Genomic DNA, 23,878 nt, shown 5'->3' on the forward strand with positions numbered 1-23,878 from the left:
TGGTTTTAATTTTGCACTCCAGTATGAACACAAATCCCCCAACTCGAGGATCACCACAACATGATCTAACAGACCTACACCTTAGTTCACAGATTCACTTTGTCTAGGGTTTATTTCTGGGATTTCACACAACCCCATCATGTATTCAAATCATCAATACATGATGGGCTTGGATTTACAACATTATAAATGAAATGTGCTCTATTTGGAAGCAGCAGGCCCCACTCCCCTTTCGACGGCTTGTGTGTGAGATTTTAAATCATCAAACTGTAAATTATAAATTGTTATTTATCCCTTTAAACCGAGTCCTAAAGTGTATATTTATTTTCTTACTCTTCTTATATATATTGTTTGTTTACTTCCACTGCTGTAACTGAAGCTTCGTCGTCTCGTCTCTCTATATACTGGACTGTATGTAGCGGAGATGACAATAAAGTCAAAGTTTACTTTGACTTCATCAGCGAGCATGCGCACTGAGGGCTCTCGCGCTCACTTTTCGTGTATAGAATTTCGAAAAAACATCGGTGCAAATTATAAGTCTGTATCATGATGTCTGGTGTTTTCGTGTGTGTTGTTTTATTTTTATTTTGTTTCATTTTGTGAGTTGGTTATTAGACGCTGCTCCAGCCAGCCAGAGAATCCCCCGCCGCCCCGCCCTCTCCTCCCTGCGCCGCAAGCAGCAGGCGCACCTCGCAAACGGAGGGCGCCCTTACTCCCAGCAAATGGGCGATAGAAAACCGATTGGTGCCTCTGCCATTCCCAATATGCGCTGGCTGACGTTGGGGCAGCATGAATACGAGCATTTTTTTTCTTTCTTTTTTTTCTGCCCGTGATGCCGCCCCCCACCACGATGCCGCCCGGGGCAACCGCCCGTGTCGCCCGTATCTAAAACCGCTACTGTTTGTAACATAACCTTTGTTGGCAATAACAGAGGTCAAACGTTTACTATAGGTCTTTACCAGGTTTGCACACACAGTAGCTGGTATTTTGGCCCATTCCTCCATGCAGATCTTCTCAAGAGCAGTGATGTTTTGGGGCTGTCGCCGAGCAACACGGACTTTCAACTCCCGCCACAGATTTTCTATGGGGTTGAGGTCTGGAGACTGGCTAGGCCACTCCAGGACTTTCAAATGCTTCTTACGGAGCCACTCCTTTGTTGCCCGGGCGGTGTGTTTTGGATCATTGTCATGTTGGAAGACCCAGCCTCGTTTCATCTTCAAAGTTCTCACTGATGGAAGGAGGTTTTGGCTCAAAATCTCACGATACTTGGCCCCATTCATTCTGTCCTTAACACGGATCAGTCGTCCTGTCCCCTTGGCAGAAAAACAGCCCCATAGCATGATGTTTCCACCCCCATGCTTCACAGTAGGTATGGTGTTCTTGGGATGCAACTCAGTATTCTTCTTCCTCCAAACACGACGAGTTGAGTTTATACCAAAAAGTTCTACTTTGGTTTCATCTGACCACATGACATTCTCCCAATCCTCTGCTGTATCATCCATGTGCTCTCTGGCAAACTTCAGACGGGCCTGGACATGCACTGGCTTCAGCAGCGGAACACGTCTGGCACTGCGGGATTTGATTCCCTGCCGTTGTAGTGTGTTACTGATGGTGACCTTTGTTACTTTGGTCCCAGCTCTCTGCAGGTCATTCACCAGGTCCCCCCGTGTGGTTCTGGGATCTTTGCTCGCCGTTCTCATGATCATTTTGACCCCACGGGATGAGATCTTGCGTGGAGCCCCAGATCGAGGGAGATTATCAGTGGTCTTGTATGTCTTCCATTTTCTGATGATTGCTCCCACAGTTGATTTTTTCACACCAAGCTGCTTGCCTATTGTAGATTCACTCTTCCCAGTCTGGTGCAGGTCTACAATTCTTTTCCTGGTGTCCTTCGAAAGCTCTTTGGTCTTGGCCATGGCGGAGTTTGGAGTCTGACTGGTTGAGGCTGTGGACAGGTGTCTTTTATACAGATGATGAGGTCAAACAGGTGCCATTCATACAGGTAACGAGTGGGGGACAGAAAAGCTTCTTACAGAAGACGTTACAGGTCTGTGAGAGCCAGGGATTTTCCTTGTTTGAGGTGACCAAATACTTATTTTCCACCCTGATTTACGAATAAATTCTTTACAAATCCTACCATGTGAATTCATGGATTTTTTTTTCACATTCTGTCTCTCACAGTTGAAGTGTACCTCTGGTGCAAATTACTGACCTCTGTCATCATTTTAAGTGGGGGAACTTGCACAATCGGTGGCTGACTAAATACTTTTTTGCCCCACTGTACATGAGTTGTAAATTCAGCTCTATAAAGTGGGCAATTATAATGAAGCAGTTTATTGTAAGTTGTAGATTTAAGCTGCTCTTCATATTTTTGGCCATCAGATGTCCCCAAAAAGTAATGTGTTGAAAGCTTTATGTAATGAACCGTTTTTCAATACAAGCTTCAATGGTTCAGAAAGCTTCATTTGGCCATCACTACCAATACTGCAACTGCGCTCTCTTGAAAAACCTGAAGTGGGAAAACTAAACGTATAACAACTGAAATGTGGAATATGAATATGAGAAGAACCATGGAAACAGAGCTACGTTAACAGATGTTAACAGACAAGCTGACGAAGAACAAATGACAGCTCACACCATAAATACACACAAGGGTGACAAGGAAAGAGGGAACACATGGAGAACAGAGCTGGGGTGAATAAACATAATGAAGTTTTTCAGCGTCACTGAGACAGGATGTTTCATATTTTAGGGATATTGTGCAAATGGAAGAAAGCGATCCTACAGATTTGTTTAATATGCACATTGAAGGACATATGTAACTCCGAAATGACAACACAGGCACGGCTTCTTCAAGACAGGCGCTTCGCTGCATTTATTGAACGCCGTGAAAACGACAAACATAAAACACAAAGGCTTTAAGCGCTTCAGTCTATCAAAAGTAACACTTGTGTTTTAACAACAAAAAAAAATTACCTCGTGGCCGCCTGCCACTTCAGAGGTCCTGGAACAATAACTTTACAGTCCTGTGCATTCTAATTGAAAACATTTTTATGTTTTCAATTAGAATGCACAGGATAATTAGAACACCATACATTACAAATTTTCACAATATTACAATACAATTATATCAACTACCTTGAACAGCTGGTAGACTAACCAGGCTTTTGCAGATAGCTCGCTGAACTCCTTAGCATGATTATTAAACGTGGGCTCACAGCCTATATTATTATGCCCAAAACCTCGCGATAATAGCGGTGTAACAAAAACTTGTTCTTTGTGACAAGATAAACATGTCTCTTGTACAAGAAGACGCACCTTTAAAATATTGTCCACAGAAATGTACAAGCAAGAACATTTTAACTGCTGGAACAATATATTAAACTTCTTTAAACATAAGCCATCTCTGTGACACTTACAACATATCCTGGTCAAAAATTAAGATTCCTCATAGTGTTACTGGAGGGCAAAGTAACACTATCCAAAGTAAACATCTGGTTAAATAACATATTTCTAAGATTATATTAGAAGTGGTTAATGAAAAGGATGGCTAAATTGATGTTTTGTACTAGTAAAAGAACATTTTGTTACAAATGTTTTTGCTTTGTTTTGCTCTTAGCTATAAAATGGTAAATGGCCTGCATTTGTATAGCGCTTTTCTAGTCCTTAAGGACCCCAAAGCGCTTTACACTACATTCAGTCATTCACCCATTCACACACTGGGGAGGGCAAGCTACATTGTAGCCACAGCTGCCCTGGGGCGCACTGACAGAGGCGAGGCTGCCGGACACAGGCGCCACCGGGCCCTCTGACCACCACCAGTACCAAACATGGGGTTAGTATCTTGCCCAAGGATATTTGGCATGCAGCCAGGAGGCAGCCTGGGATCGAACCACCGACCTTCTGATTAGTGGCTGACCTGCTCTGCCATCTGAGCTACAGCCACCCAAAGAGCTTTTATAACCCATTTCCAGTACCAGAGATATGATTTTGTTTGGGGTATCCTTTAATTTGATTGCATTGCATTGTATTGATCGCATTGTATACTAAAGTAGATTTTAATACCTTGCAAAACACCAGATCTGTCAATACAACATTCACTATGTATATTTTGAAGTGCAGAGGAGAAATAAATATCCACGTATTTTATCCCCTACTAGCCCCAATCTCTCTTTTTTATATGCAACATTGTTTGTTGTATTCCTAAACATGTAGAAGAAAAAAATCCAGATTATCCAAAGTCATGGATCAACCAAAAGAACTGGATTCTAACAGCAAGAGGCTAAAGATAAGAAATAAGAGAGATAACTCTTTATTGTCATTGCACAGTCACACCTAGTACAATAGTGCAACGAAATTGGAAAATTGTCCTACGTTGGCACTACGTACAACACAACACAGTAACTTAATAAATAAAAAAATAAATAAAATGAATGAGTGTATGAATAGAAAGAATGAGAGTATGCTTCTAAAAACAAACATCAGTGAATGTTTAGCATTCTGCTGATACATTGAAAACCATCTGATGAAGTGCCCTGACCCCATCTAAAAGCAACCCAAAAACTGTGCTGAAACACGCTATATCCAAACACAAGTGGAAGAGCGGAGACAGGCTCACTGCTGTGAAAAGCTGACCCAACAAAGTCAGGGAAGAGGAGGGAGGCTTTTCTTTCTGTAAATTTACATCTTCCATGTTTGTTGTGATCAAAAGAATAAGACTACACATACAAGTAGCAGAAACTAATTTCTTCTGCTTCTTGTATCTGGATTCAACCTTAGAAAGAGAATCAGGAGCTTGGTCATTTGGGAGGGGCTCAATCTTCAATGAAACATGCAGCTTCAGAATCTGTGAGGTGTTGGCTTTCAGCACCCAATGGTGTGTCCATGTACATGCCGTCAGGTAAATGGGGGGATCCGTGCTTTGTGTGTGGAATCCGTTTATCTGCCCTCATTTACTGTTTTAGCTGTTTGGCGACTAAAATCTATGTTTTCAAGCTTACCATCTTGTTCTTTTTTCCTGAGGTTGTTCTGGCATAGCTTGGACTTATGTTTTGGGTCATTATCTTGGTGTTATATGAACAGTGTTGGGAAGGTTACTTTTAAAATGTATTCCATTACAGATTACAGATTACATGCCCCAAAATGTATTCTGTAACGTATTCCGTTACGTTACTCAATGAGAGTAACGTAACGGAATACTTTGGATTACTTAATATATTATCATGCTGTTTACAACTACATGAATGTCCTATTGCTGTGATTTATTACTGTTACTGACGGTCCGCGGCTCCGAACCGTAGTAAAGTACCGAACCAGTTACGTAGTAGGACCCCTGGCTAATACCCCTGGTGGGTTCTGTGTCGGCTCGTAGCCAAAAACTAGCTTTACTTTGTTGTCTGGGTCAACTTTGCTAGCAGAGACAGAGAGAGGCGTTGAAAGGCTGCTCCAACAGAACTTATTGTTTCAGAGGAAAACACGAACACGGTGTACAGTCGAGTCTTAATAGCTTACTTACAACTGGGCTCGTCAGGCTCTCTTCTTGGCTGCAGTGGTTATTATTATATTTACATGCTTCCAGCTCCCGTTTTTGCTCTGCCTATGATGCTACATTCTTTAGAGCTATACCTGTAGCATTCTGCCTATTAGCTTAGCACAACAACAACAAAAAGGCCTCTCTCACCCAGGAAACACGCAGAGATAGAGCGTCACCCTGTAACCATGGCAACCGTAACGCTGCCGCCTGGAACAACAGAACGTAGCTGTCAAACAAAACCCAAACAGGCCTGACCCGCCACAATATGAAACAGGGAAGTACCGCCGTGTAATCCATTTATTTCAACAAAGTAACTGTATTCTAAATACCACCTTTTTAAACGGTAACTGTAACGGAATACAGTTACTCATATTTTGTATTTTAAATACGTAACGGCGGTACATGTATTCCGTTACTCCCCAACACTGAATATGAACCCCTGACCAACTAGGTGCACACCAGAGGACACTGTATGGTGCTGCAGAATGCTGTGGTAGCTGTTTTGGTTCAGGGTGCCTCTCACTCTGTACAAGCCACCAACCCTGGATCCAATAAAACATCCCCACACCATAACACTTCTTTCTCCATGTTTGACAATTGATGCCATACAGTGTGAAACCTTCCTTTCGCCTACTCGACGGTGTACAAAGATCCTGCATGATGAACCGAAGATTTTAAACTTTGATTCATCAGTCCATAATACCTTCTTCCAGTCTTCAGTAGTCCAGTAGCAGTGTTTCATGGCCCAGCAAAGCCTCTTTGTCTTATTCTGACATCTTACCAATGGCTTTCTTGCTGGAACTTGTCTTTTCAAACCTGCAGCTCGAAGTTCCAAGTCAAGCTTCAACATGCAACAAAAAGAAATAGGAGTGAGACAAAACATTTTGTCAAAACAGCCTGTTTCAGTTTAAGCGTTGTTTTCAATAAATTGCATGCTCAAAAAATGTTTTGTCTCACTCCAATTTCTTCTTGTTGCATGTTGAAGCTCGACGTGGAACCTTTTTAAGATCCAACCATGCAAAATATGATTTTTTGCCATTTTTCTAGTGGTCTTAAACTTTTGATCGGGATTGTATGATGGTCTGTCTTTCTTCCATTGTTAATTACCTTTTTTATGGCATTTTGCATCAACACAATACTTTCTGCAGTGTAATACTGCTTAACTGATGGTTATGAGGGTATGGTACCTATGCTTTTACATAACACTGTTTTTATGCAGACAGTGGGGGTTGTAAGTAATCTGGAAAAGTCGCTTTGTCTATCACTGCGGCCGTCTTCCTCTTTGGCCGTTACAAGCTTTGCCATTATCCTATCTTTAAGGGCAGTTCCTCTCACACTCAACAATCATTCTTGGGGCTTGAGACGATGGTGACGACTCCCCCCTGACCTGTAGTCCTGGCTCACCATAGCATATGTGCTGTACCTCGTCAATCTCTAGTGAGAGCAGTTCTTTTTTCTGAATGTTGGAACACTGAGCTACTACTTCAATCTGGATGCTGGGTATCGAAGATTCCATTGGTCCCTTATCCTAGTCATGTAACCCCTTCCACTGGGGTTACTTGCGTAGTAGCATTCCAGCAGCACCCTATATTCATCTCTTGCCCATGTATGCCTTCTTGTTCTAGTAGCCCACTTCTCAGCCCGTTTTGAGGTTAGCCAGGTGGATAATTCTAATGACTGCCTGACAACTGAGGTCGGTGACATCATCAGAGAGGGACCGGTGATCAGCATTGCAGAGCACGTTCGAGCAGCGCTCAGGAGAGTGAGCACAAGGAAGGCGGCTGGGCCAGACGGCATCACCGGTCGTCTGCTGCTAACCAGCTAGCAGGTGTGTTCACTTCGATTTTCAACGAGTCCCTGGCTAAGTCTGTGATCCCCACATGCTTCAAGAGATCTACCATCATCCCTGTCCCCAAGAACAACAAGCCCTTATGCCTGAATGACTACCGGCCAGTTGCACTGACCTCGGTGGTTATGAAGGTGTTCGAGAGGCTGTTGAAGAAAACCACCTCCTCTTCCATCCCAGACACTGCTTATCCCTTCCAGTTCGCCTACTGACCCAACAGATCCACGGAGGATGCCATCGCCCACGTCCTGCACACCACCCTCAGCCACGTGGACAAGAAACAGGGTAACTATGTGAGAATGCTGTTTGTTGATTACAGCTCAGCATTCAACACAATAGTGCCCGGTAGACTGTTCACAAAGCTGAGGGATCTAGGACTCAACAGCCGTCTGTGTGCATGGGTGTTGGACTTTCTCACTGGCAGAACTCAGGTCGTGAGGGTGGGTAGGTGCATCTGCAACAGCATCACCATTGGCACGGGAGCGCCACAGGGGTGTGTCCTCTCGCCACTGCTCTACTCCCTCTACACTTCAGGCTGTGTGGCCACCCACGGCTCCAACACCATTGTGAAGTTTGCTGATGACACAGTGGTGTTGGGCGCCATCTCCAACAACGATGAGGTGGCCTACATAGATGAAGTGAAGAATCTGGCATCGTGGTGCCGGGACAACCACTTCCAGCTGAACGTTGGCAAGACCAAGGAGCTGGTGGTGGACTTCAGAAGTAGTCAGCACAGAGACTACAAGCCCATTATCATTAATGGAGCTCAAGTGGAGAGTGTGCAGTCCTTCAAGTATCTCAGTGTCCACATCTCCTCAGACCTGACATGGTCTGCCCACATTCAGGTCCAGACAAAAAAGGCTAGGCAGCGCCTGTACCACCCACGACAACTGAGGAAGTTCAGAGTCTCTCCAGTGATCCTCAGGAGTTTCTATACAGGCACTGTGGAGAGCATCCTCACACAGAACATCTCATCCTGGTATGGAAACAGCTGTGTCAAGGATGCAAATTTTGAAGGACCCGTCCCATCCAAGCAACGAACTGTTCCAGCTTCTGAAATCAGGCAGAAGGTTCTGCACCATCCGAACAAGAACAGAGAGGCTCAAGAGGAGTTTTTATCCTCAGGCCATTCGTGTGTTCAATCAGCCCCCCCCCCCCCCCCCCCCCCCCCCCCACCCCCCCCCCCCCCCCCCCCCCCCCCCCATCATCCTTAAGTGACTGAGACAGGACTCATTACCACATTCTCATATCATCCTGAATCCTTCTGGCCTCACTATAGCACAAGACACTTTAACACCCTCCTCACGCAATGTACACAAGCTGTAAATTTCCAGATTGTTTTATTTTGTTTTATTTCTATTTATATAATGTACATAACTTACCCACTTGCAGCACATAATGTCTTCCTTATATATACTCATTCACTGTATATAAAGTTCTGTCTGTCTCTCTCTTTTTTCTTTACACAGTCAAGGAGCGTATCAGGTCACATTTCACTGCGTGTTATACCTGCATAACCATGCATGTGACAAATAAAGAATCTTGAATCTTGAATCAGTATGTCCTGGTTCCTCAACACGTGACGTGGACCTTGTTAATCTGGGCAACGTCCACGCGAGTATGGTTTCATTTTTCTGTCTCTCACTCATGTCCAAGGTAGGCTTGGTGAGCATGGAGGATCTGGCCTAGGGACCCTTACTGGATACAGACGCTAGCTGGGAGTTGAACCCACGACCCACCCAAAAGACTTGTAGTCTTACCACTGCGCTATCTATTAGTATTTTGTTTGTTTTTTGTTCTTTTTTGTTTTTACACCTAAGTAACATGGATAAAAGGATGATAGGTATGAATTATACTGGACCAAACAGCTGTGGACCATTGCTCCAAGAGGCTTTTTTTATGCAGCTAGTTAGGCGTTGTAACTGCTGATAATCATGTGGCTACCGGCTACCGGCGAAAATAACGCAGGAAATCGGTACGGTAATCCAATTTCTGTCTTAGCGCATTTGCGCAGCTATGTTTTTGTGGTCTTCTTTTGCGGCTCATTCACTGAACTTTGGTCAGAGCATGGTGAAACTTGGTGTTTGGAGTCAGTAATAGCTCTGGAGGATAGCCTTTCTTTAGCTGGTTACATGAAGTTTGAAGAATTTCTTGTTTGGTTTTGTTTGTTTAGTGGACTTGTGCGCATTTACGTAACTGCTCGTTTAATCATGGCTTGTTTTCGTTGTGTTTGGTGGTTGTAGAAATGGTTTATATGAGATTTTGGCTGAGATTCAGAGGTCTCTGTGGATACCACACGTGGGACTTAAATTTCTCACCCCACGTTATAACCGATTAAACGTGATCTCCTCCTTTTTGCCCCTGGTACCGGGGCGTGGGGCTTAAGTGGCTAACAGAGCCAACTGGATCCCCTAAAATGAGGTCAAAAGTTCAAATTTTCTCATTTTTTTTCCTGAATGCTTGCAGCAAAGTTGTAAGTCTTAAGGCAGAGAATTAAGTACACGAATAGTAGGCTAGTGTTGTTTTCTTAGCCCAAGACCAATATATCCAGACCCAGAGGTCATCATCTATGTGTATTATGTCCTTCATTGGTCAGTTCTTTGACTTAGTGTTGCAGAATCCCCTCCTTTTGATCCAAGGATCAAATATTATTGTTAAATATTATTTTTGCACAATTTCTATGTGCATTATTTATCCAGGTTAAATTCTTACTGAGATAAAAGATGTATTTTTCAAGCTCGACCACAGATTTCTAAGAGCAGTTATTGTCGACTGTAGTGAAGTGCAGAAGATAGTGATAAGGGTTTCATTTCAATTCAGTGACCATGAGAACTTTTACCATGTGAACATGTAGTTGAAGATTTGACATTTTGGAGGATTAATTATAAATAAAATGTCTTCACATTTAAACTTGTTCCTTTAAATTGGTTGCATTTTCCATCCAATCTACCAGTCTCCAACGGGAAATGTTAAGGTTTTTTTGTTAATAACATACAAGGATGTATAAAAGGACTACATTCCTTATACTACCTATAAACTACAAGGCATAATCTCAAGATTTTGCCTTCAGTTAATGACTAATCCACATGAAAAACTAACCAGAGAAAGGCAACAACTTAACTTGGTCATACTTTAAGCTTTTCCAATAATTTCAAAGAGAACACAGACTGAGGACAGTCGTATTGCTATAATCCTGACCACTGTTATTAAAGTTGCTATTTTAAGGTTGTTGCTCATGCTCACAGCACTCCAGCTGAGACCAGTATATTGGTGCTGTTAAAATTTATTCTGACATAAACCTGATTAGCATACTAACAGTATGAAGCATCTGAGACTATCTGAAAAAAATATGTCAATAGAGTTGCCAATTTAACCAAGGCAAATTTCTGACATTTTGAAACAATTCCAAATTAAATTAAATCAAAAATAGATTAAATCAATGAAGGAACCACACAAAATGAAATGAAGGCGTTTTTAACTCTATTCTTGGCAGTGATTGTTTCCATGCTTGACACTATTGCAACGCAACAAAACAGCTGTTACAAATAGTTGAAATGACAAAAGGTTTTGATGAGTGACAGGGTGGGAGTCATAGAAAATTTCAAGGTTTTACGAGGCTTCATCTGGTCATCAAAAAACCCAAAGGGCACACAGCAAGATGGAGAACACAACAAAAAGCAATAGAAAACGAAGAAAATTTATACACACACAGGATAATCGGGGAATAGGCAACAGGCGGAAACACAGCTGAAGCTAACACAGATCAGGGCTCTAGAGTGCGACCAACTTGGTCGCAAATGCGTGTTTGTGTTTACGTCTTTTTTGCGCTGATTCTGAGCTGCAGGTTTTGTTGCTCTCCAACCAAAATTTGCCGAGTCAGCAGCAAAAGAAGCAACAAACTACGCTTCACATTTGATCAATGTCGTCATGAATTCCCTCTGACTTTTGCTGTTTTGCTTCCACCACGATAAAAATCACACTTCCTGCACAGCTCTCTCTCTCTCTCTCTTTGTGTACTTCAGTTTCCCGTCTCAAATCTGTTTTCTGCATTATTCATTTGCTTATTACCCACCAGTCTACCGTTGTTTACAGCGCTATCTTTTTCTTTTTTCACTTAAATGACCTCGGACAAGAAAGCCTAATTTTTGCTGTTCAATACTGAAGAAATGTAAACTTCTTAAAATTATGCAAAATTGCAGAATATTTTTAAGGTTATCTGCTATAAAAAGCCAGACCAGGAAAATCTCCTTCATGTTTTTCTGTGTTTTATTCTCAGTTACTTTCACACAAAGGCCTCTGCTGTGATGTTCACAATTCTGATGAAGTCTCACATGTATCAGTACTGATAAATTATCAGAATTATAATATTTCTGACTGTCTGAGGCTAAATTGAATCAAATCAGGACTTTGAGAACCAGAATTGAATGGCTAATAGAAATCAGTGATGATACCCAGCCCTGGTGAGCAGCCTAGGCCTGAGAGAAGTGGATGTAGCTGTGGGTAATAAGAAAAGATGAAAAGAACTATTGATAACTTTTTTGTTAAGTTAAGGCCTGATGTGTCTGAAATTCATAGCCAGCTCTGACACGGTGCCATCAATCTCTGAATACTGAAAAAGCACAGTGTATCCAGGAAACACATTATATGCTGCAATAAATGTAATGCCCAAGTGACCCCTCTCCCCACTGCCTTTCAGCAACAGACAGCAGCAAACAGGTTGTCAGAGGAGGCCAAGATGATGATGAAGTTTAACATTTTCTACAATATTGACAAAGCACTTTAAGCACAAGTTTGTTAGTTAATAATTTAGAAATGAATATTATCTGGACTTCACCCCCAAAGAAAGTGCACATGTAAAACTGCAGTGATAAGCAATGCGGTTGAAAAGTGTGCGCCTAACTTTTGTGCCGGTACGCCTAAATTTTTAAAGTTAGGCGTACCGGTGCGCCCATGTCAAAAAGTTAGTCTAGAGCCCTGCAGATAATGTAACTGGGGAAAATGGAACTAAACCCAAAGCACACAGGACAAGAGATATAAGACAGGAAATAACTAACATTGAAATCGAGATTAAGACACACATGCTTGACATGAACAGACGTCAAGACACAGTGAGGAGACAAATTAGAAGGAACCGAATGGAAATACAAAAGAAATAATCAAACCTATCAACTAAACCAAGAACAGAACAAACGGCACAGAACACATGGATCACAAGTAGAACATAAACAGAAGCCTACGATCTGAGCAAGAGCAAATGCCAACAACTGAGCAACATGTTATTGTGTGTATATGGATAATAGCAAACACTGAAATACATTTCTTGCACACCTCAATGAATTTTTTTCACTCAAATTAAACTTTTTGCTCAAAATAATTCTCCAGTCCGAACGACATTCGGATGTCAGGAATGTGCTGGTGGTGTGGATCAATGAATCAATGTCTCAATCACTCTTGGCATACAGCTTGATGTCATCCATGTACAGAAGGTGGCTGAAAACTGCTCCATTAGTCAGTCTTATCAATGATGTCACTGAGAGGGTTCAGGCTTATGCAGAACAGCAGTGGAGACAGAGCATCTCCTTGGTCGATCCCACACTTAATGGTGACTTGTGCTATAGACTTGACGTTGGTTTCAAGTGTTGTCCGCCACATCCCCATTGTATTCCTGATGAAGGCTCTTAGGGTCCTGTTGATCTTGTACAGTTCTAGGCATTCCAGGATCCAGGTGTGGGGCATTGAGTCATAGGCCTTCCTGTAGTCAATCCAGGCAGTGGCAATGGTTGGTCAGTCTAGTCTTGCAGAGTTGGCTGACTGCTCGGCCTACCAGTAGCTGGTGTTTTGCACCTCTAGTATTCTTGCCAATTCCTTTCTGTGCCCCGCTCATGTATTGATCCATGTGTTTGTTCATCTTTGCCGCTATGATGCCTGACAGGAGCTTCCATGCAGTCCTGAGGCAGGTTATTGGGCAGTTGTTGGATTGGACCGGTCCCTTCTGGGGATCCTTGGGGAACAGGACTGTCTGGCCTTCAGTCAGCCATTCTGGGTGTCTCTCGTTGATTAAAAGCTGGTTCTTTTGTGCTGTCAGCTTCTTTTGCCAGCAGGCGTGAATCAGGGCCTGGTGCTGTCCAACTCTTCAAACTGGAGACCCTTTCTTGGATGTGTGCCACTATGATAATTTCTGTTTAGGGAAGTTGCTGTGGTGTACTCTTGGATCCACCAGCCTCTAAGCATTATGAGTAATGCTCAGTGGCTTCTCCCATATGCTGTTCCAGTATTGCTCCATCTCCAGCCTCGGTGGTGTTGTTGTCATATTGTTCCCCTGGCACTGAGAATACACCTTGGATGGTTCTGTGGAGAACAACTGGTTTATTCCATGCCTTCTAACTCTCTGGTATACCTCTTCAAGCAGCTGGCCAAGACTGTGACATTGCTTGGCACATTCCAAGGCCTCATGTTTGGGCAGCTTGCTGTACTTCTTCATCGCACCTTAGTGCATCTCTGATAGTTGGGTAACTTCCCCACAGGCTACCCTGATCTTAGTTAATCTTGGTCTCTAGTCTCCTTCTCCATGGAGGGTACTGCTCCCTGTGGCGGTTCATCTTGTAGCCAAGCATCTCACTGATCACTGCTGCCGTGGTATAGAGCAGCTGATTGGTTTTGGTGATGGTCACAGTAGGGATTGTCCATAGTGCTGCATTCACACGTTCTAGTAGACCTTCAGAGGGTACTTCACATAGTCTTGGTAACTTGCTCCATATTGCCATCTTTGCAATCATCCTCCCTTTCAGGTCAGTTTCTCTCACACTCAATTCTCCTTCTTCCATCGTACTTGTCGCTTTGGTACCCAACCCCAAACTCCACAACTTTATTAGTGCAAAAAAAAACAAAAACATCAATGTATTTTCACTTAAACAAGCAGCTGTTTTTTATGTGCATTAAAGTTAAAATTAAACTTAAAAATTTAACAGTGCAAATGCAAATTCCTCGCTGACAGTTTAACCAAAAGGCATTTCCAGTGGAAACTGGCCGACATATCCTCAGCATAACCATGTATAATATCCACAAAACTTAAAAAGAGGTTATACACACACAATACGGTAACATTATGTTGAAGCACAGTACGTATCACTCCGCGAGGCTCCGCCTACAATAGCCGTAATGCTCCGACAATCCATCAAGCGGTGCGGCTTCGTAGCTTAGCAAAGTCGTACTGAAACATTTGACAGATTTTCGAGCGCCGTGTACATAAAATCGTTTCGAGGTCAGTAAACACAACCAGAGTTCATACATAAGGCACACGGGATTATAAGGGGCACTGTCGACTTTCAGAAAAATCAAAGGATTGAGTTTAAGTGTGCCATATTTTCCAAACAACACGGTAATAACGACGGCCCGCTAGCATGCTCTACCAAAAATAGTGCTTTGTTGTGTATCTGACGGACGAAAGCTAAACCAGTTCCACACCAGTGAAGTTGCAGCATTTTTACAAACCAGTTCTGGTTCATCTGTTTCATTCAACGATCCGCTTTCGCCCTTCTCATTCTCCGCCATGCTTTTTCCGCCATGTGCGTATGAAAACAAAGGCACTGCACATGCACGTTTTACCCATATTGCGATATTTCATTTTCTTATCGTTGCCCAACATTATACCGGTATTACCGTGAATGGTATGATATGGCCCAGCACTAGTCCAGTGTGTCCTGGTTCCCCAACACCTGACGTCAACCTTGGTAATTTGGGTGACCTCTGAGCTTCAGTTATCTGTCTCTTGATATCCAAGGTAGGCTTGGTGAGCATGGACAGTCTAGCCTAGGGAGTGCTGAGTGGAAATCCAAATACTCTTGAATCTATAATCTAACATTGCAAAAATGAACTGAGAAAAAGTCAAAAAATAGAAAAACTATTTGCCAGTGTACAGTTTGGGTAGCGATTGATCCCTCTGGCGTGTCTGCTTGAATTTCCAATTATAAACTTCTTAGATTCAAATATGTGAACTGCTCATCTGACAGAAAACAGAGGGAAGAGCAGCTTATTTCTTCTGCACAACACTTTTGTACCAGGTCATCCTTTCTCCTCCCTCTCTGGACGTAACATCTTCTGAGATGACATCAGAAGATATCACAACTTATCATCCTCTCTCTTTCTGACTTTTCTACATACACAATTTAAAACAAACTTTAAAATGACTGTATAACATCTTCTTCTTTTCCATGTTATTCTTAGCATGACTTTTCAATAATTCCATCACATTTGAACTTTCAGTCACATGTGTATATCCTTCTTTTAATGTTTTATTCAGTTCATGCAATCTTACTTCAGTTGCATGTATCATTACGGTACCTTATTTTCACATGAACATGAGAAAACACTCAGGTAACGCACCAAAAGGTCTCTAAAGATGGGCACCGCCCTGAACTCTTATATACGACCTGACCAAACTCAGACAAAGGAAATTCCACAGCACATCACGTAGCTCTATACCTCCCAGTTCAGCTCATCCTCAAACCCTTCCTCCAAAAGGGAACTTTACGACCACCCGTCACCTCCCTTACATGTGGCACCTGGATGTCTCTAACCTACATACAGTGGCCCCACTGTGAAGGTGTAATCTACGGAGCCCCGCAGGGGACATGGGAGAAAAAAAAATTAAGATGGACTTTTGCGAGATCTCGCACAACTAACTCGGGATCTCGCAAAACAAACTCGGGATCTCGCAAAAGTTTTAGCCGCATTCTTCCCGTTAGCTCGAAGCTAGCGGGAGGTCGAGACCTACTACAGCCGGGAGGAACACCGCTTTCCCGGCACATCGTGCCTCAACCTTCCGGTCGGCTTCGAGCCAGCGTCCGAAGAATGCGGCTAAAACGTTTGCGAGATCTCGCAAACGTTTTGCGAGATCCCGAGTTTGTTTTGTGAGATCTCGCAAAACTTTTGCGAGATCTCGCAAAAGTCTGTCTTCATTTTTTCTTCTCCCATGTCCCCTGCGGGGCTCCGTAGTAATCAGCGTAAGGCCCACTTGTGATAACATCCTACATATCTATAACTTTGAGACAAAGTGATTTTACTATTACTAAAGTGATATTGTTCAAACATGTGATCAATACATAGAGTATGGAAATCTGCCACTACAACACCCACACACATACAGACACACATACCTAGCCTCCATGGTCAGACTATCAGTAAGAGTAAGAATCATTTTATACATGATATTTTCTTATTTGTTCTATTGGTTAAACTTACAGCTGATTGTATTTTATCATTATATTTTTATTTCCAAGACCTATTCCACCAACTTACAAGTGTGAGATCTTATTGGGGTGGCTGTAGCTCAGTTGGTAGAGCAAGTCACTACTAACCGGAGTTGGTTTGATCGTCTTCTACAGACAATCCAGTTTGCATGCCAAATAGCCTTGGGCACGATACTAACCCCAAGTTGCTCACTGATGCATCTATTGGAGTATGAATCCATGCAAATGTTAGATAGAAAGCACTTGCATAGAAAAAAGAGGCAAGTTGTGTAAAGCCCTTCTACTTCGCTTCGAGTAGAGAATTCCTATATAAGAACCAGTCCATTTACATCTACTGTGATGGAAGAGTCTGATAATTCTGGCTAAAATATACTAAGGCAATATTTTCTCAGTTATAACTAGAATAGGTATAACACAGTATGAAATGGTGTTCTATGTTCTAAAACCTAGTTTCAGTAGCTCCCCTAGTGTGTGTCAAGCATAAATATTTACCACTGCATGTTTTTAAGGAAACGTTGCTCTTACATAACCTGATTTAAGATGACTGGTCATTTAATTATCCCTTGTGATTATATAATTATTGGTCAGTTACATATTTTGGAGGCCTATTCACAATGCATATCTCCCTGCACACTATTTATATTTAATTAAAAACTAAACTGATAGCTCTAGATCAGTACCCTTGCGAAACTGTTACAAAAAGTTTTCATGAAAACTTTGTTGTGTTGTTTTGTCAGCCAGCATTGAACCTGTGACATTAAATCCATTGTGTGGAACGTGTAATAAAGCAGAGGTTTATTTATACATCACTTAAACAAATCTGTTTCACACAGTTATAAGGACACATGTTAAAAACAGTGCCTGTCCACAAGTCCGCAACATGTCCTTAGGTTTTATATTCATCTACCCCAGCCACTTTCAGTTGGCTACACATTAAATGGTACCCTTACTTTACACCGGCTTTGTTCTTTCATTTTTCTTTTAATTTTTACTCCCGAGTATATAGGATTATAGTTTTTCGTCGCATTATTGAACTTGCACCTTTCAACATCATAAAAAATAGCTTTCACTTTTGTGAAAATGTGGCTTAATATTGTGTCATAGTTTTGATATATCCACATCCATTTTTAGAATTAAATAAATAAAAGAAATTTAAAAAATTATGTCCTTAACCTCCTAAGACCCAAACTCTTAAACGGCATGCATATTTAATTTCTCTTTGATATTTGCCTGATTGGGACCTGATGAATGTAAAAACAAACAATTACCAGATTTTTTTTTTTACCTTATTTTTGTTTTTATGAAAAATCAGAGCCACATATGAGGATATTCGTTTAAAATTTTGATAGAACAGTAGCAGTATAATGTCCTCGTAAGTGGATATCAGGCCCTTGTAGAGCAAAATTGAGTATTTTGGTCTAAATAACCCAAAATGTGATGTCCACATATGTGGACGCAGGTCCTAGGAGGTTAAAGATTATGTAGGTTTTCTGGTATCGAAAATGTGATCAGTTATAGGTCTTCTGTGGGTATTGTATCTGGGTACAAATGTAAAATTACAACTTTTGGTTGTAGGCATAGTTACCTCAAATCTTGTCATTCTGGTGCAGTGTTTGTATATCAAACTAATTTATAACATATCCTGTCTCCTCATCTTCCCGTTTTCTCTTCTTCTTTCTTGTTCCTTTAGTTTCATCTTGCATCACCACTTACAAGAAAACTCCTCCTCCAGTGCCACCCAGAACTTCAACCTGCTCCACAGCCTCCAAGCCATACATCTCCATTACAGCCCAGAGCAGCACAGAGTCTGCACAGGTACTGCACGAAGAATTAGTCCATCATGTTAATCTGCTCTTTGTGTGGTTACATCCTTATGTGTCATTCATAGCAATATAAAGGAAGCATACGTACTTTCATTGTTTCCTAAGTAATAGTGCTTGCATTCACACTAGGTCTTGTGCAGTTTTGTCCATAATTTGGAATTTAGTAAAAAAAGAAAGAAAAAACCTGCATTAACTGTTTTTATACGCATATAGGAATTAATTTTAATATTTGAATGGTTCAGGTATTCAGGTCATTGACTCCCTGAAGTCTAGATCCCATGGATATCATCATATGCTGTATTTTTTTCCTTGAGATGCTCTGCCAGACCTTTCTGCAGCGACCTTCAGTTGTTGCTTGTTGTGGGTCTCGTCTGCCTTCAGTTTTGTCCTCTTTGGTTGAGATCAGATGACTGATTTGTCACTGAAGAATATTCTATTTCTTTGCTTTGAGGGTCATTATTAATTTCCACTGTGAAAAATCATCCGATCCGTTTTGTACCATTAGTCTAAATCTGACTATACCCCTGCTCAGCAGTCACATAATTCATCAATATAGACTATTTATCCAGTTCCACTGGCAGACATACATCTTCATGTCATAACATTGCCTGGTTGACAGATGATATCTTCTTTAGCTTATGACTTTCAATTCAATTCAATTCAATTTTATTTATATAGCGCCAAATCACAACAAAAGTTGCCTCAAGGTGCTTCATAGATACAGAGAAAACCCAACAATCATATGACCCCCTATGAGCAGCACTTTGGTGACAGTGGGAAGGAAAAACTCCCTTTTAACAGGAAGAAACCTCCAGCAGAACCAGGCTCAGGGAGGGGCGGGGCCATCTGCTGCGACCGGTTGGGGTGAGAGAAGGCGACTTGAGGCGACTGTTGCTGTGAATTGACCCAGTAGAAACAGAACTGAATCAATGAGTTGTTCACGAGTTTCATCTGTCTAAAGATTTTATTTTTTACAGACCTGCACTTTTAGATGTTTTCTGGTTAATCTGGTCATCCTGGTTACAGAGTTGGACACTTGTTCCAGCAGACCATCTGACACCCCTGATTTAGACATTCCTAAACTTTGTGGTATCTCTCTGGCCTCCTTTATGTGCATGAGCCTCATGTTGAGAGTCCCTGCACATAAATGATTGCTATTAAGTGCAATCATTTCCAGATCTCTTATCTTCTGAATTGGTTATAAACTAATGAGGGAGTAGGTCTCACTTGAACACGCTTGTCCAATTATTTTCGGGTATCTGAAAATAGGGGAATGTAGTTTCTAATCTGTTAATACAATACTTTTGGTAAATCCCTTGAGTTAAAGCTAAGGGTCTTGTTTAAAATTCACTGTGGTGATGCACAGAGGTAAAAATACTAAGAACCTGCCCCAATAACAGATAAACAATTTGATGGTCGATGAACTTCATGGAATGAAGGAGGCCCTGGCAGTCCAATCCCCAACAATCAAGGCTGGCTATTGGTACATCGAATGTCACCTCACTGCTGGGAAAGGAGCATGTGCTAGTGCATGAGGTTGAACGATACCAGCTAGATATAGTCAGGCTCAGCTCAACACATGGCTTGGGCTCTGAAACTAGTTTCCTGGACAGGGGCTGGACTCTGTTCCAGACTGGACTTGGCCTTTGTGGGTACATTGGGCTCTTGGGAGTATCCCCAAGAGTGACTCCCTTGTGCTACTGGGAGACTTCAACGCTCACATGGGCAACAACAGCGAGATGTGGAGTGGTGTGAGAGAACTAATCTGAACCTTGGTGGTGTTTTATTACTGGTCTTCTGTGCAGTTTGTCCATAACGAAGACCATGTTCGAACATAAGGATGTCCATAAGTGCATGTGGCACCAGGATTGGGGGTGGGTTTAAAAAATGGATTTTCTTGGTTCAAATTGATTTTAGTTTGAATAAAGCGATAGCAATTCATTAAATCCTGAATAATTTTTTAAATATAAATGTATTTTGCCAGAAACGCCAGAATCTCAGGCTAAAGCTTACAAAACTATTTCAACAACTGGCAAACAGCTAAAACAGCAAATGCGAGCAGGTAACGAATTCCACTAAAAAGATGTAAACACAGAGCACGGTCACCCCGTTCACTCAACGGCGTGTACACGGGCACGTCGGGTGCTAAAGGGCGACATCTCACAGATTTTGCAGGTTTTGTCACTCTCGGACCAAAATTCACTGGACCAGCACAAAAGAATATAAAAACTGCGCTTTTAAAAACTTTTGCCATTTCGCTTCCACCACGAGCTTCTTGTACTTCAAGAACAGTTGACCATCTCAAATCTCTATTTTCTGCATTATTCGCCTGCTTATTAAGCACCAGTCTACTGTTGTGTATGGAACTGTTTTCCCCAAAATGACCACCAACAAGAATGTCTAATTTCTGCTGTTCAATACCGAAGAAATTTAAACTTTTACAAATTCTACCAAATTGCAAAACGCTTGGCTGTGTCTCTATTAAGACCTCTGTAACTTTACTCTGCTTCACTTCAGCAGCATCAGGTAATGTTCATCAGCTGATTCATGGTTTTATTCATGGATGTGTGTGATATAACTTGTCTTAAAATGACTGTGTATTCTAAAACTAACCAGGATGCCTACATGGAAGAAGAGGGACCTAGAGGCGACATGACCATCCAATCAGGGCTCAGTAACTCCACAGAAAGCATCGACAGCATGAAGGCCTTGACAGCTGCCATAGAGGCTGCTAATGCTCAGGTCAGTGCTTTAGTGCTTTAGTTTTTACAGTAAGCATCGTTGTAATAAACACCCACAAATATTTTCCAATTTCAGCTAGAATACACCGTGTTTTTATTGTCTTACTGAATATTGTATTTACAGTGTTCTCAATATTCTTGCATAGGTCCACGGACCAGCCAGTCAGCATGTCAACAATAGCACCATGACAGTCAACACCACCATCCCCTCAATCCTGAGCAGGGGGCAAGTAGTTGAAGACCACCGGGATGATTATAGGAAAGATGCGTTCAGGAAGGGAAAATGTCTCTCCATAGGCATCCAGGTATACGTGAGATCACGGTCAACGAAATATTGAGCTTCAGTTACTTATAAATTATGTGGAGCTTGTTTATCTGTGTTTTTGTTTCTGCTAAGAACCACATGTTACCCTGCTGAATAGAGAATATTTAACAAGCTTCACACAAAGTAGGGGTCTGTTTCACCTCCTTTTTACGATGACTGTTACTATTTTTCTCAAAATTCTAGATCTGCTATTAATCTGTAATCTGTCTTGGGTCTCCTTTACATAAAGAAATGCATGTTCATTTTTATGAAGGGCCTTAGCTTATTGTTGTGATTATTTTTAGTTTTGCTCTTTTTGCGTCCTCTAGGTTGACGGACCAGAGGATATTCCGGATCCAGAGGACCCCTCCAAGTTCACCTCTGTAGGTGTGCAAGTGGAAGATGACAGAGGGTGAGACTTTTTTCCTTTTGTTGGATTTAGCCTAATGTATCTAAACACAATAACACAATAGCCGTCTTTTCTACTTCTTTTGTCATTTATACATTTCTTTGACGCTTTGGTAGCACATTTCAAACAGTTGACTGTTTTAAATGTTCTCTTTTGTTTTCTCCTGCATGTTTTTTTCTGTGTGCTTTTCCTCTGAGAGTGCAAGCAAGGGAAGCAGTACTTACACAAGTTATTTCATACATTCATCCTCTGTCTTTTGAGTCTGGAAGAATCCTTCATAACCCAGGTTTTCAGCATCCTAACATCCCATCTACTAGTGGACATGGGTTGTGTATTTGTAGCCATTTAATGTGCTTTACGAGGTAGCATGTGTTATCTGCTTCAGGGTCTCCCAGTTGGATGTGACCAAGATACAAACATGCAGCTGTATCTAAACAGTTTGGAAAAGCATAACTTTTTCTGTCACGATGGTGGAGAACTAACTGTTGATTTAGCAAAAACAGACAGTGTCTAACTATAAGCCAGCCCAGATTATGATGCATCTACCGTATTTCCCGGACTACAAAGCGCACCTGAATATTAGCCGCACAAGCTAAAATCAGGGGAAAATCCTGTTTTGTACATACATTAGCCGCACCTGACTAAAAGCCGCTGGTGTTTCAATGTTGACTTATCATATGTAAGAGAATATGCACAAAGGGAATTGTCAGGAAAGAGATGGCTGTTTGGAGACACACCCCTTTTATTAATATTTTGAAAAACAAGTTATGGGTACATATTTGCATAACTTTTTAGGTATATGTACAAGTAGCGGTAATTACAAGTACGAACATGTACTGTGCTTCATAAATGAGTAACAAATGTAGTACATAACAATAACCTACAGCACACCAGAAAAATAGATTCGGACTACCTTTTAGGCTCAGGTGCAGTGACACGGCTTTAACAAGAAGAAAAGTCAGTCATTCACCATCTTCCTGCGCACTAAATCCACCAAAGTCCTCTTCTCCAGTGTCGAAACGAACAGGCTCAGGATGGCTTCGTCCTCCACTCTCAGCTTCTCTCCTTCGTTGTCACTTTCAAAACCAAACAAATCCTTGTTGTCAGTGTCAGAGTCGAACACCCTCAGAAGGGCCGTGGCGCTGTCCTCCTCTCCATCATGCAGCAGTCCAGCCCTTCGAAATCCGTTGGTGATCGTGGATGTTTTCACACTTTTCCACGCTGTCAGATTCCACCAGTGGAGTTGAGCATAACTTGCTTTTAGCAAGTTTATCGCCGCTCATCATCCACGCCTCCCGCTGAACACGTAGCGCTACTTTGAAGTTTGTTTTTCGCGCTACTTGTACGGCACTACGTTGCCTGGCGGATGGACATGTGACCAACATACCACTCTTGAACCCCGACCCTTCCGCCAGGCAACGTAGTGCCGTACAACAGCGGAACAAACAAAACAAATCGTCTTACAATATCACAAAAATCATGGACAATCCATAGAAAAGCCACACCTGACTAAAAGGGTTCAAAGCTTGTGCAAAAAGTAGCGGCTTATAGCCCGACAATTACGGTAATTTACAAGCAGCTACTTCATCCTTATTTTGCGCTACTTGCAACTTTTTTTATTTCTTTTATTGGAGCACTGAACAGTTAAGCTCAGACGGCACTAATGCATTTAGAAAATCTTTTATAACCTCTGGTAGCGTTCATTTTACACCTCTTCTCAAAACTGGCATCCTAGAGTCACAGGGAACCTCAAATCTCCAAACGAAAAAGTAGCAATTGTTAGATGGAAAAAGAATAGACTAGTGCAAATGTAAACTTACAACATTTTAAAGATGTGTATGTGAAGACATGTGTTCTCTGAAAGCAGAGGGCAGAAATTTTATTCTAGTATTTATTCTTTTTTCCCCCTCTGATGCTCAGGTATCGTCGGTTCCAGCGCTCCAATAGTGTGACAGCAGCTGTGCAGGTAAGTTT

General features: G+C 41.8%; 1 protein-coding gene across 10 annotated transcripts in view; it reads left to right on the forward strand.

The window, feature by feature from the left end:
* The window catches only part of dlgap1a (discs, large (Drosophila) homolog-associated protein 1a), a 196,148-nt gene that overhangs the window by 146,094 nt on the left and 26,176 nt on the right, over positions 1-23,878 (forward strand). For all 10 annotated transcript variants that reach the window (XR_014870813.1, XM_085141096.1, XM_085141097.1 and 7 more), the window contains 5 exons: positions 18,318-18,442; positions 21,067-21,192; positions 21,338-21,496; positions 21,825-21,907; positions 23,825-23,870. Coding sequence is in view for 9 of the 10 variants with exons in the window: in XM_085141096.1 (XP_084997222.1) it covers positions 18,318-18,442; positions 21,067-21,192; positions 21,338-21,496; positions 21,825-21,907; positions 23,825-23,870 (539 nt within the window). In the remaining variant the exon portion in view is untranslated. The remainder of the gene's footprint in view (positions 1-18,317; positions 18,443-21,066; positions 21,193-21,337; positions 21,497-21,824; positions 21,908-23,824; positions 23,871-23,878) is intronic.

This window comes from Neolamprologus multifasciatus, chromosome 18 (assembly GCF_963576455.1).
Source record: "Neolamprologus multifasciatus chromosome 18, fNeoMul1.2, whole genome shotgun sequence".
Classification (NCBI taxonomy): domain Eukaryota; kingdom Metazoa; phylum Chordata; class Actinopteri; order Cichliformes; family Cichlidae; genus Neolamprologus; species Neolamprologus multifasciatus.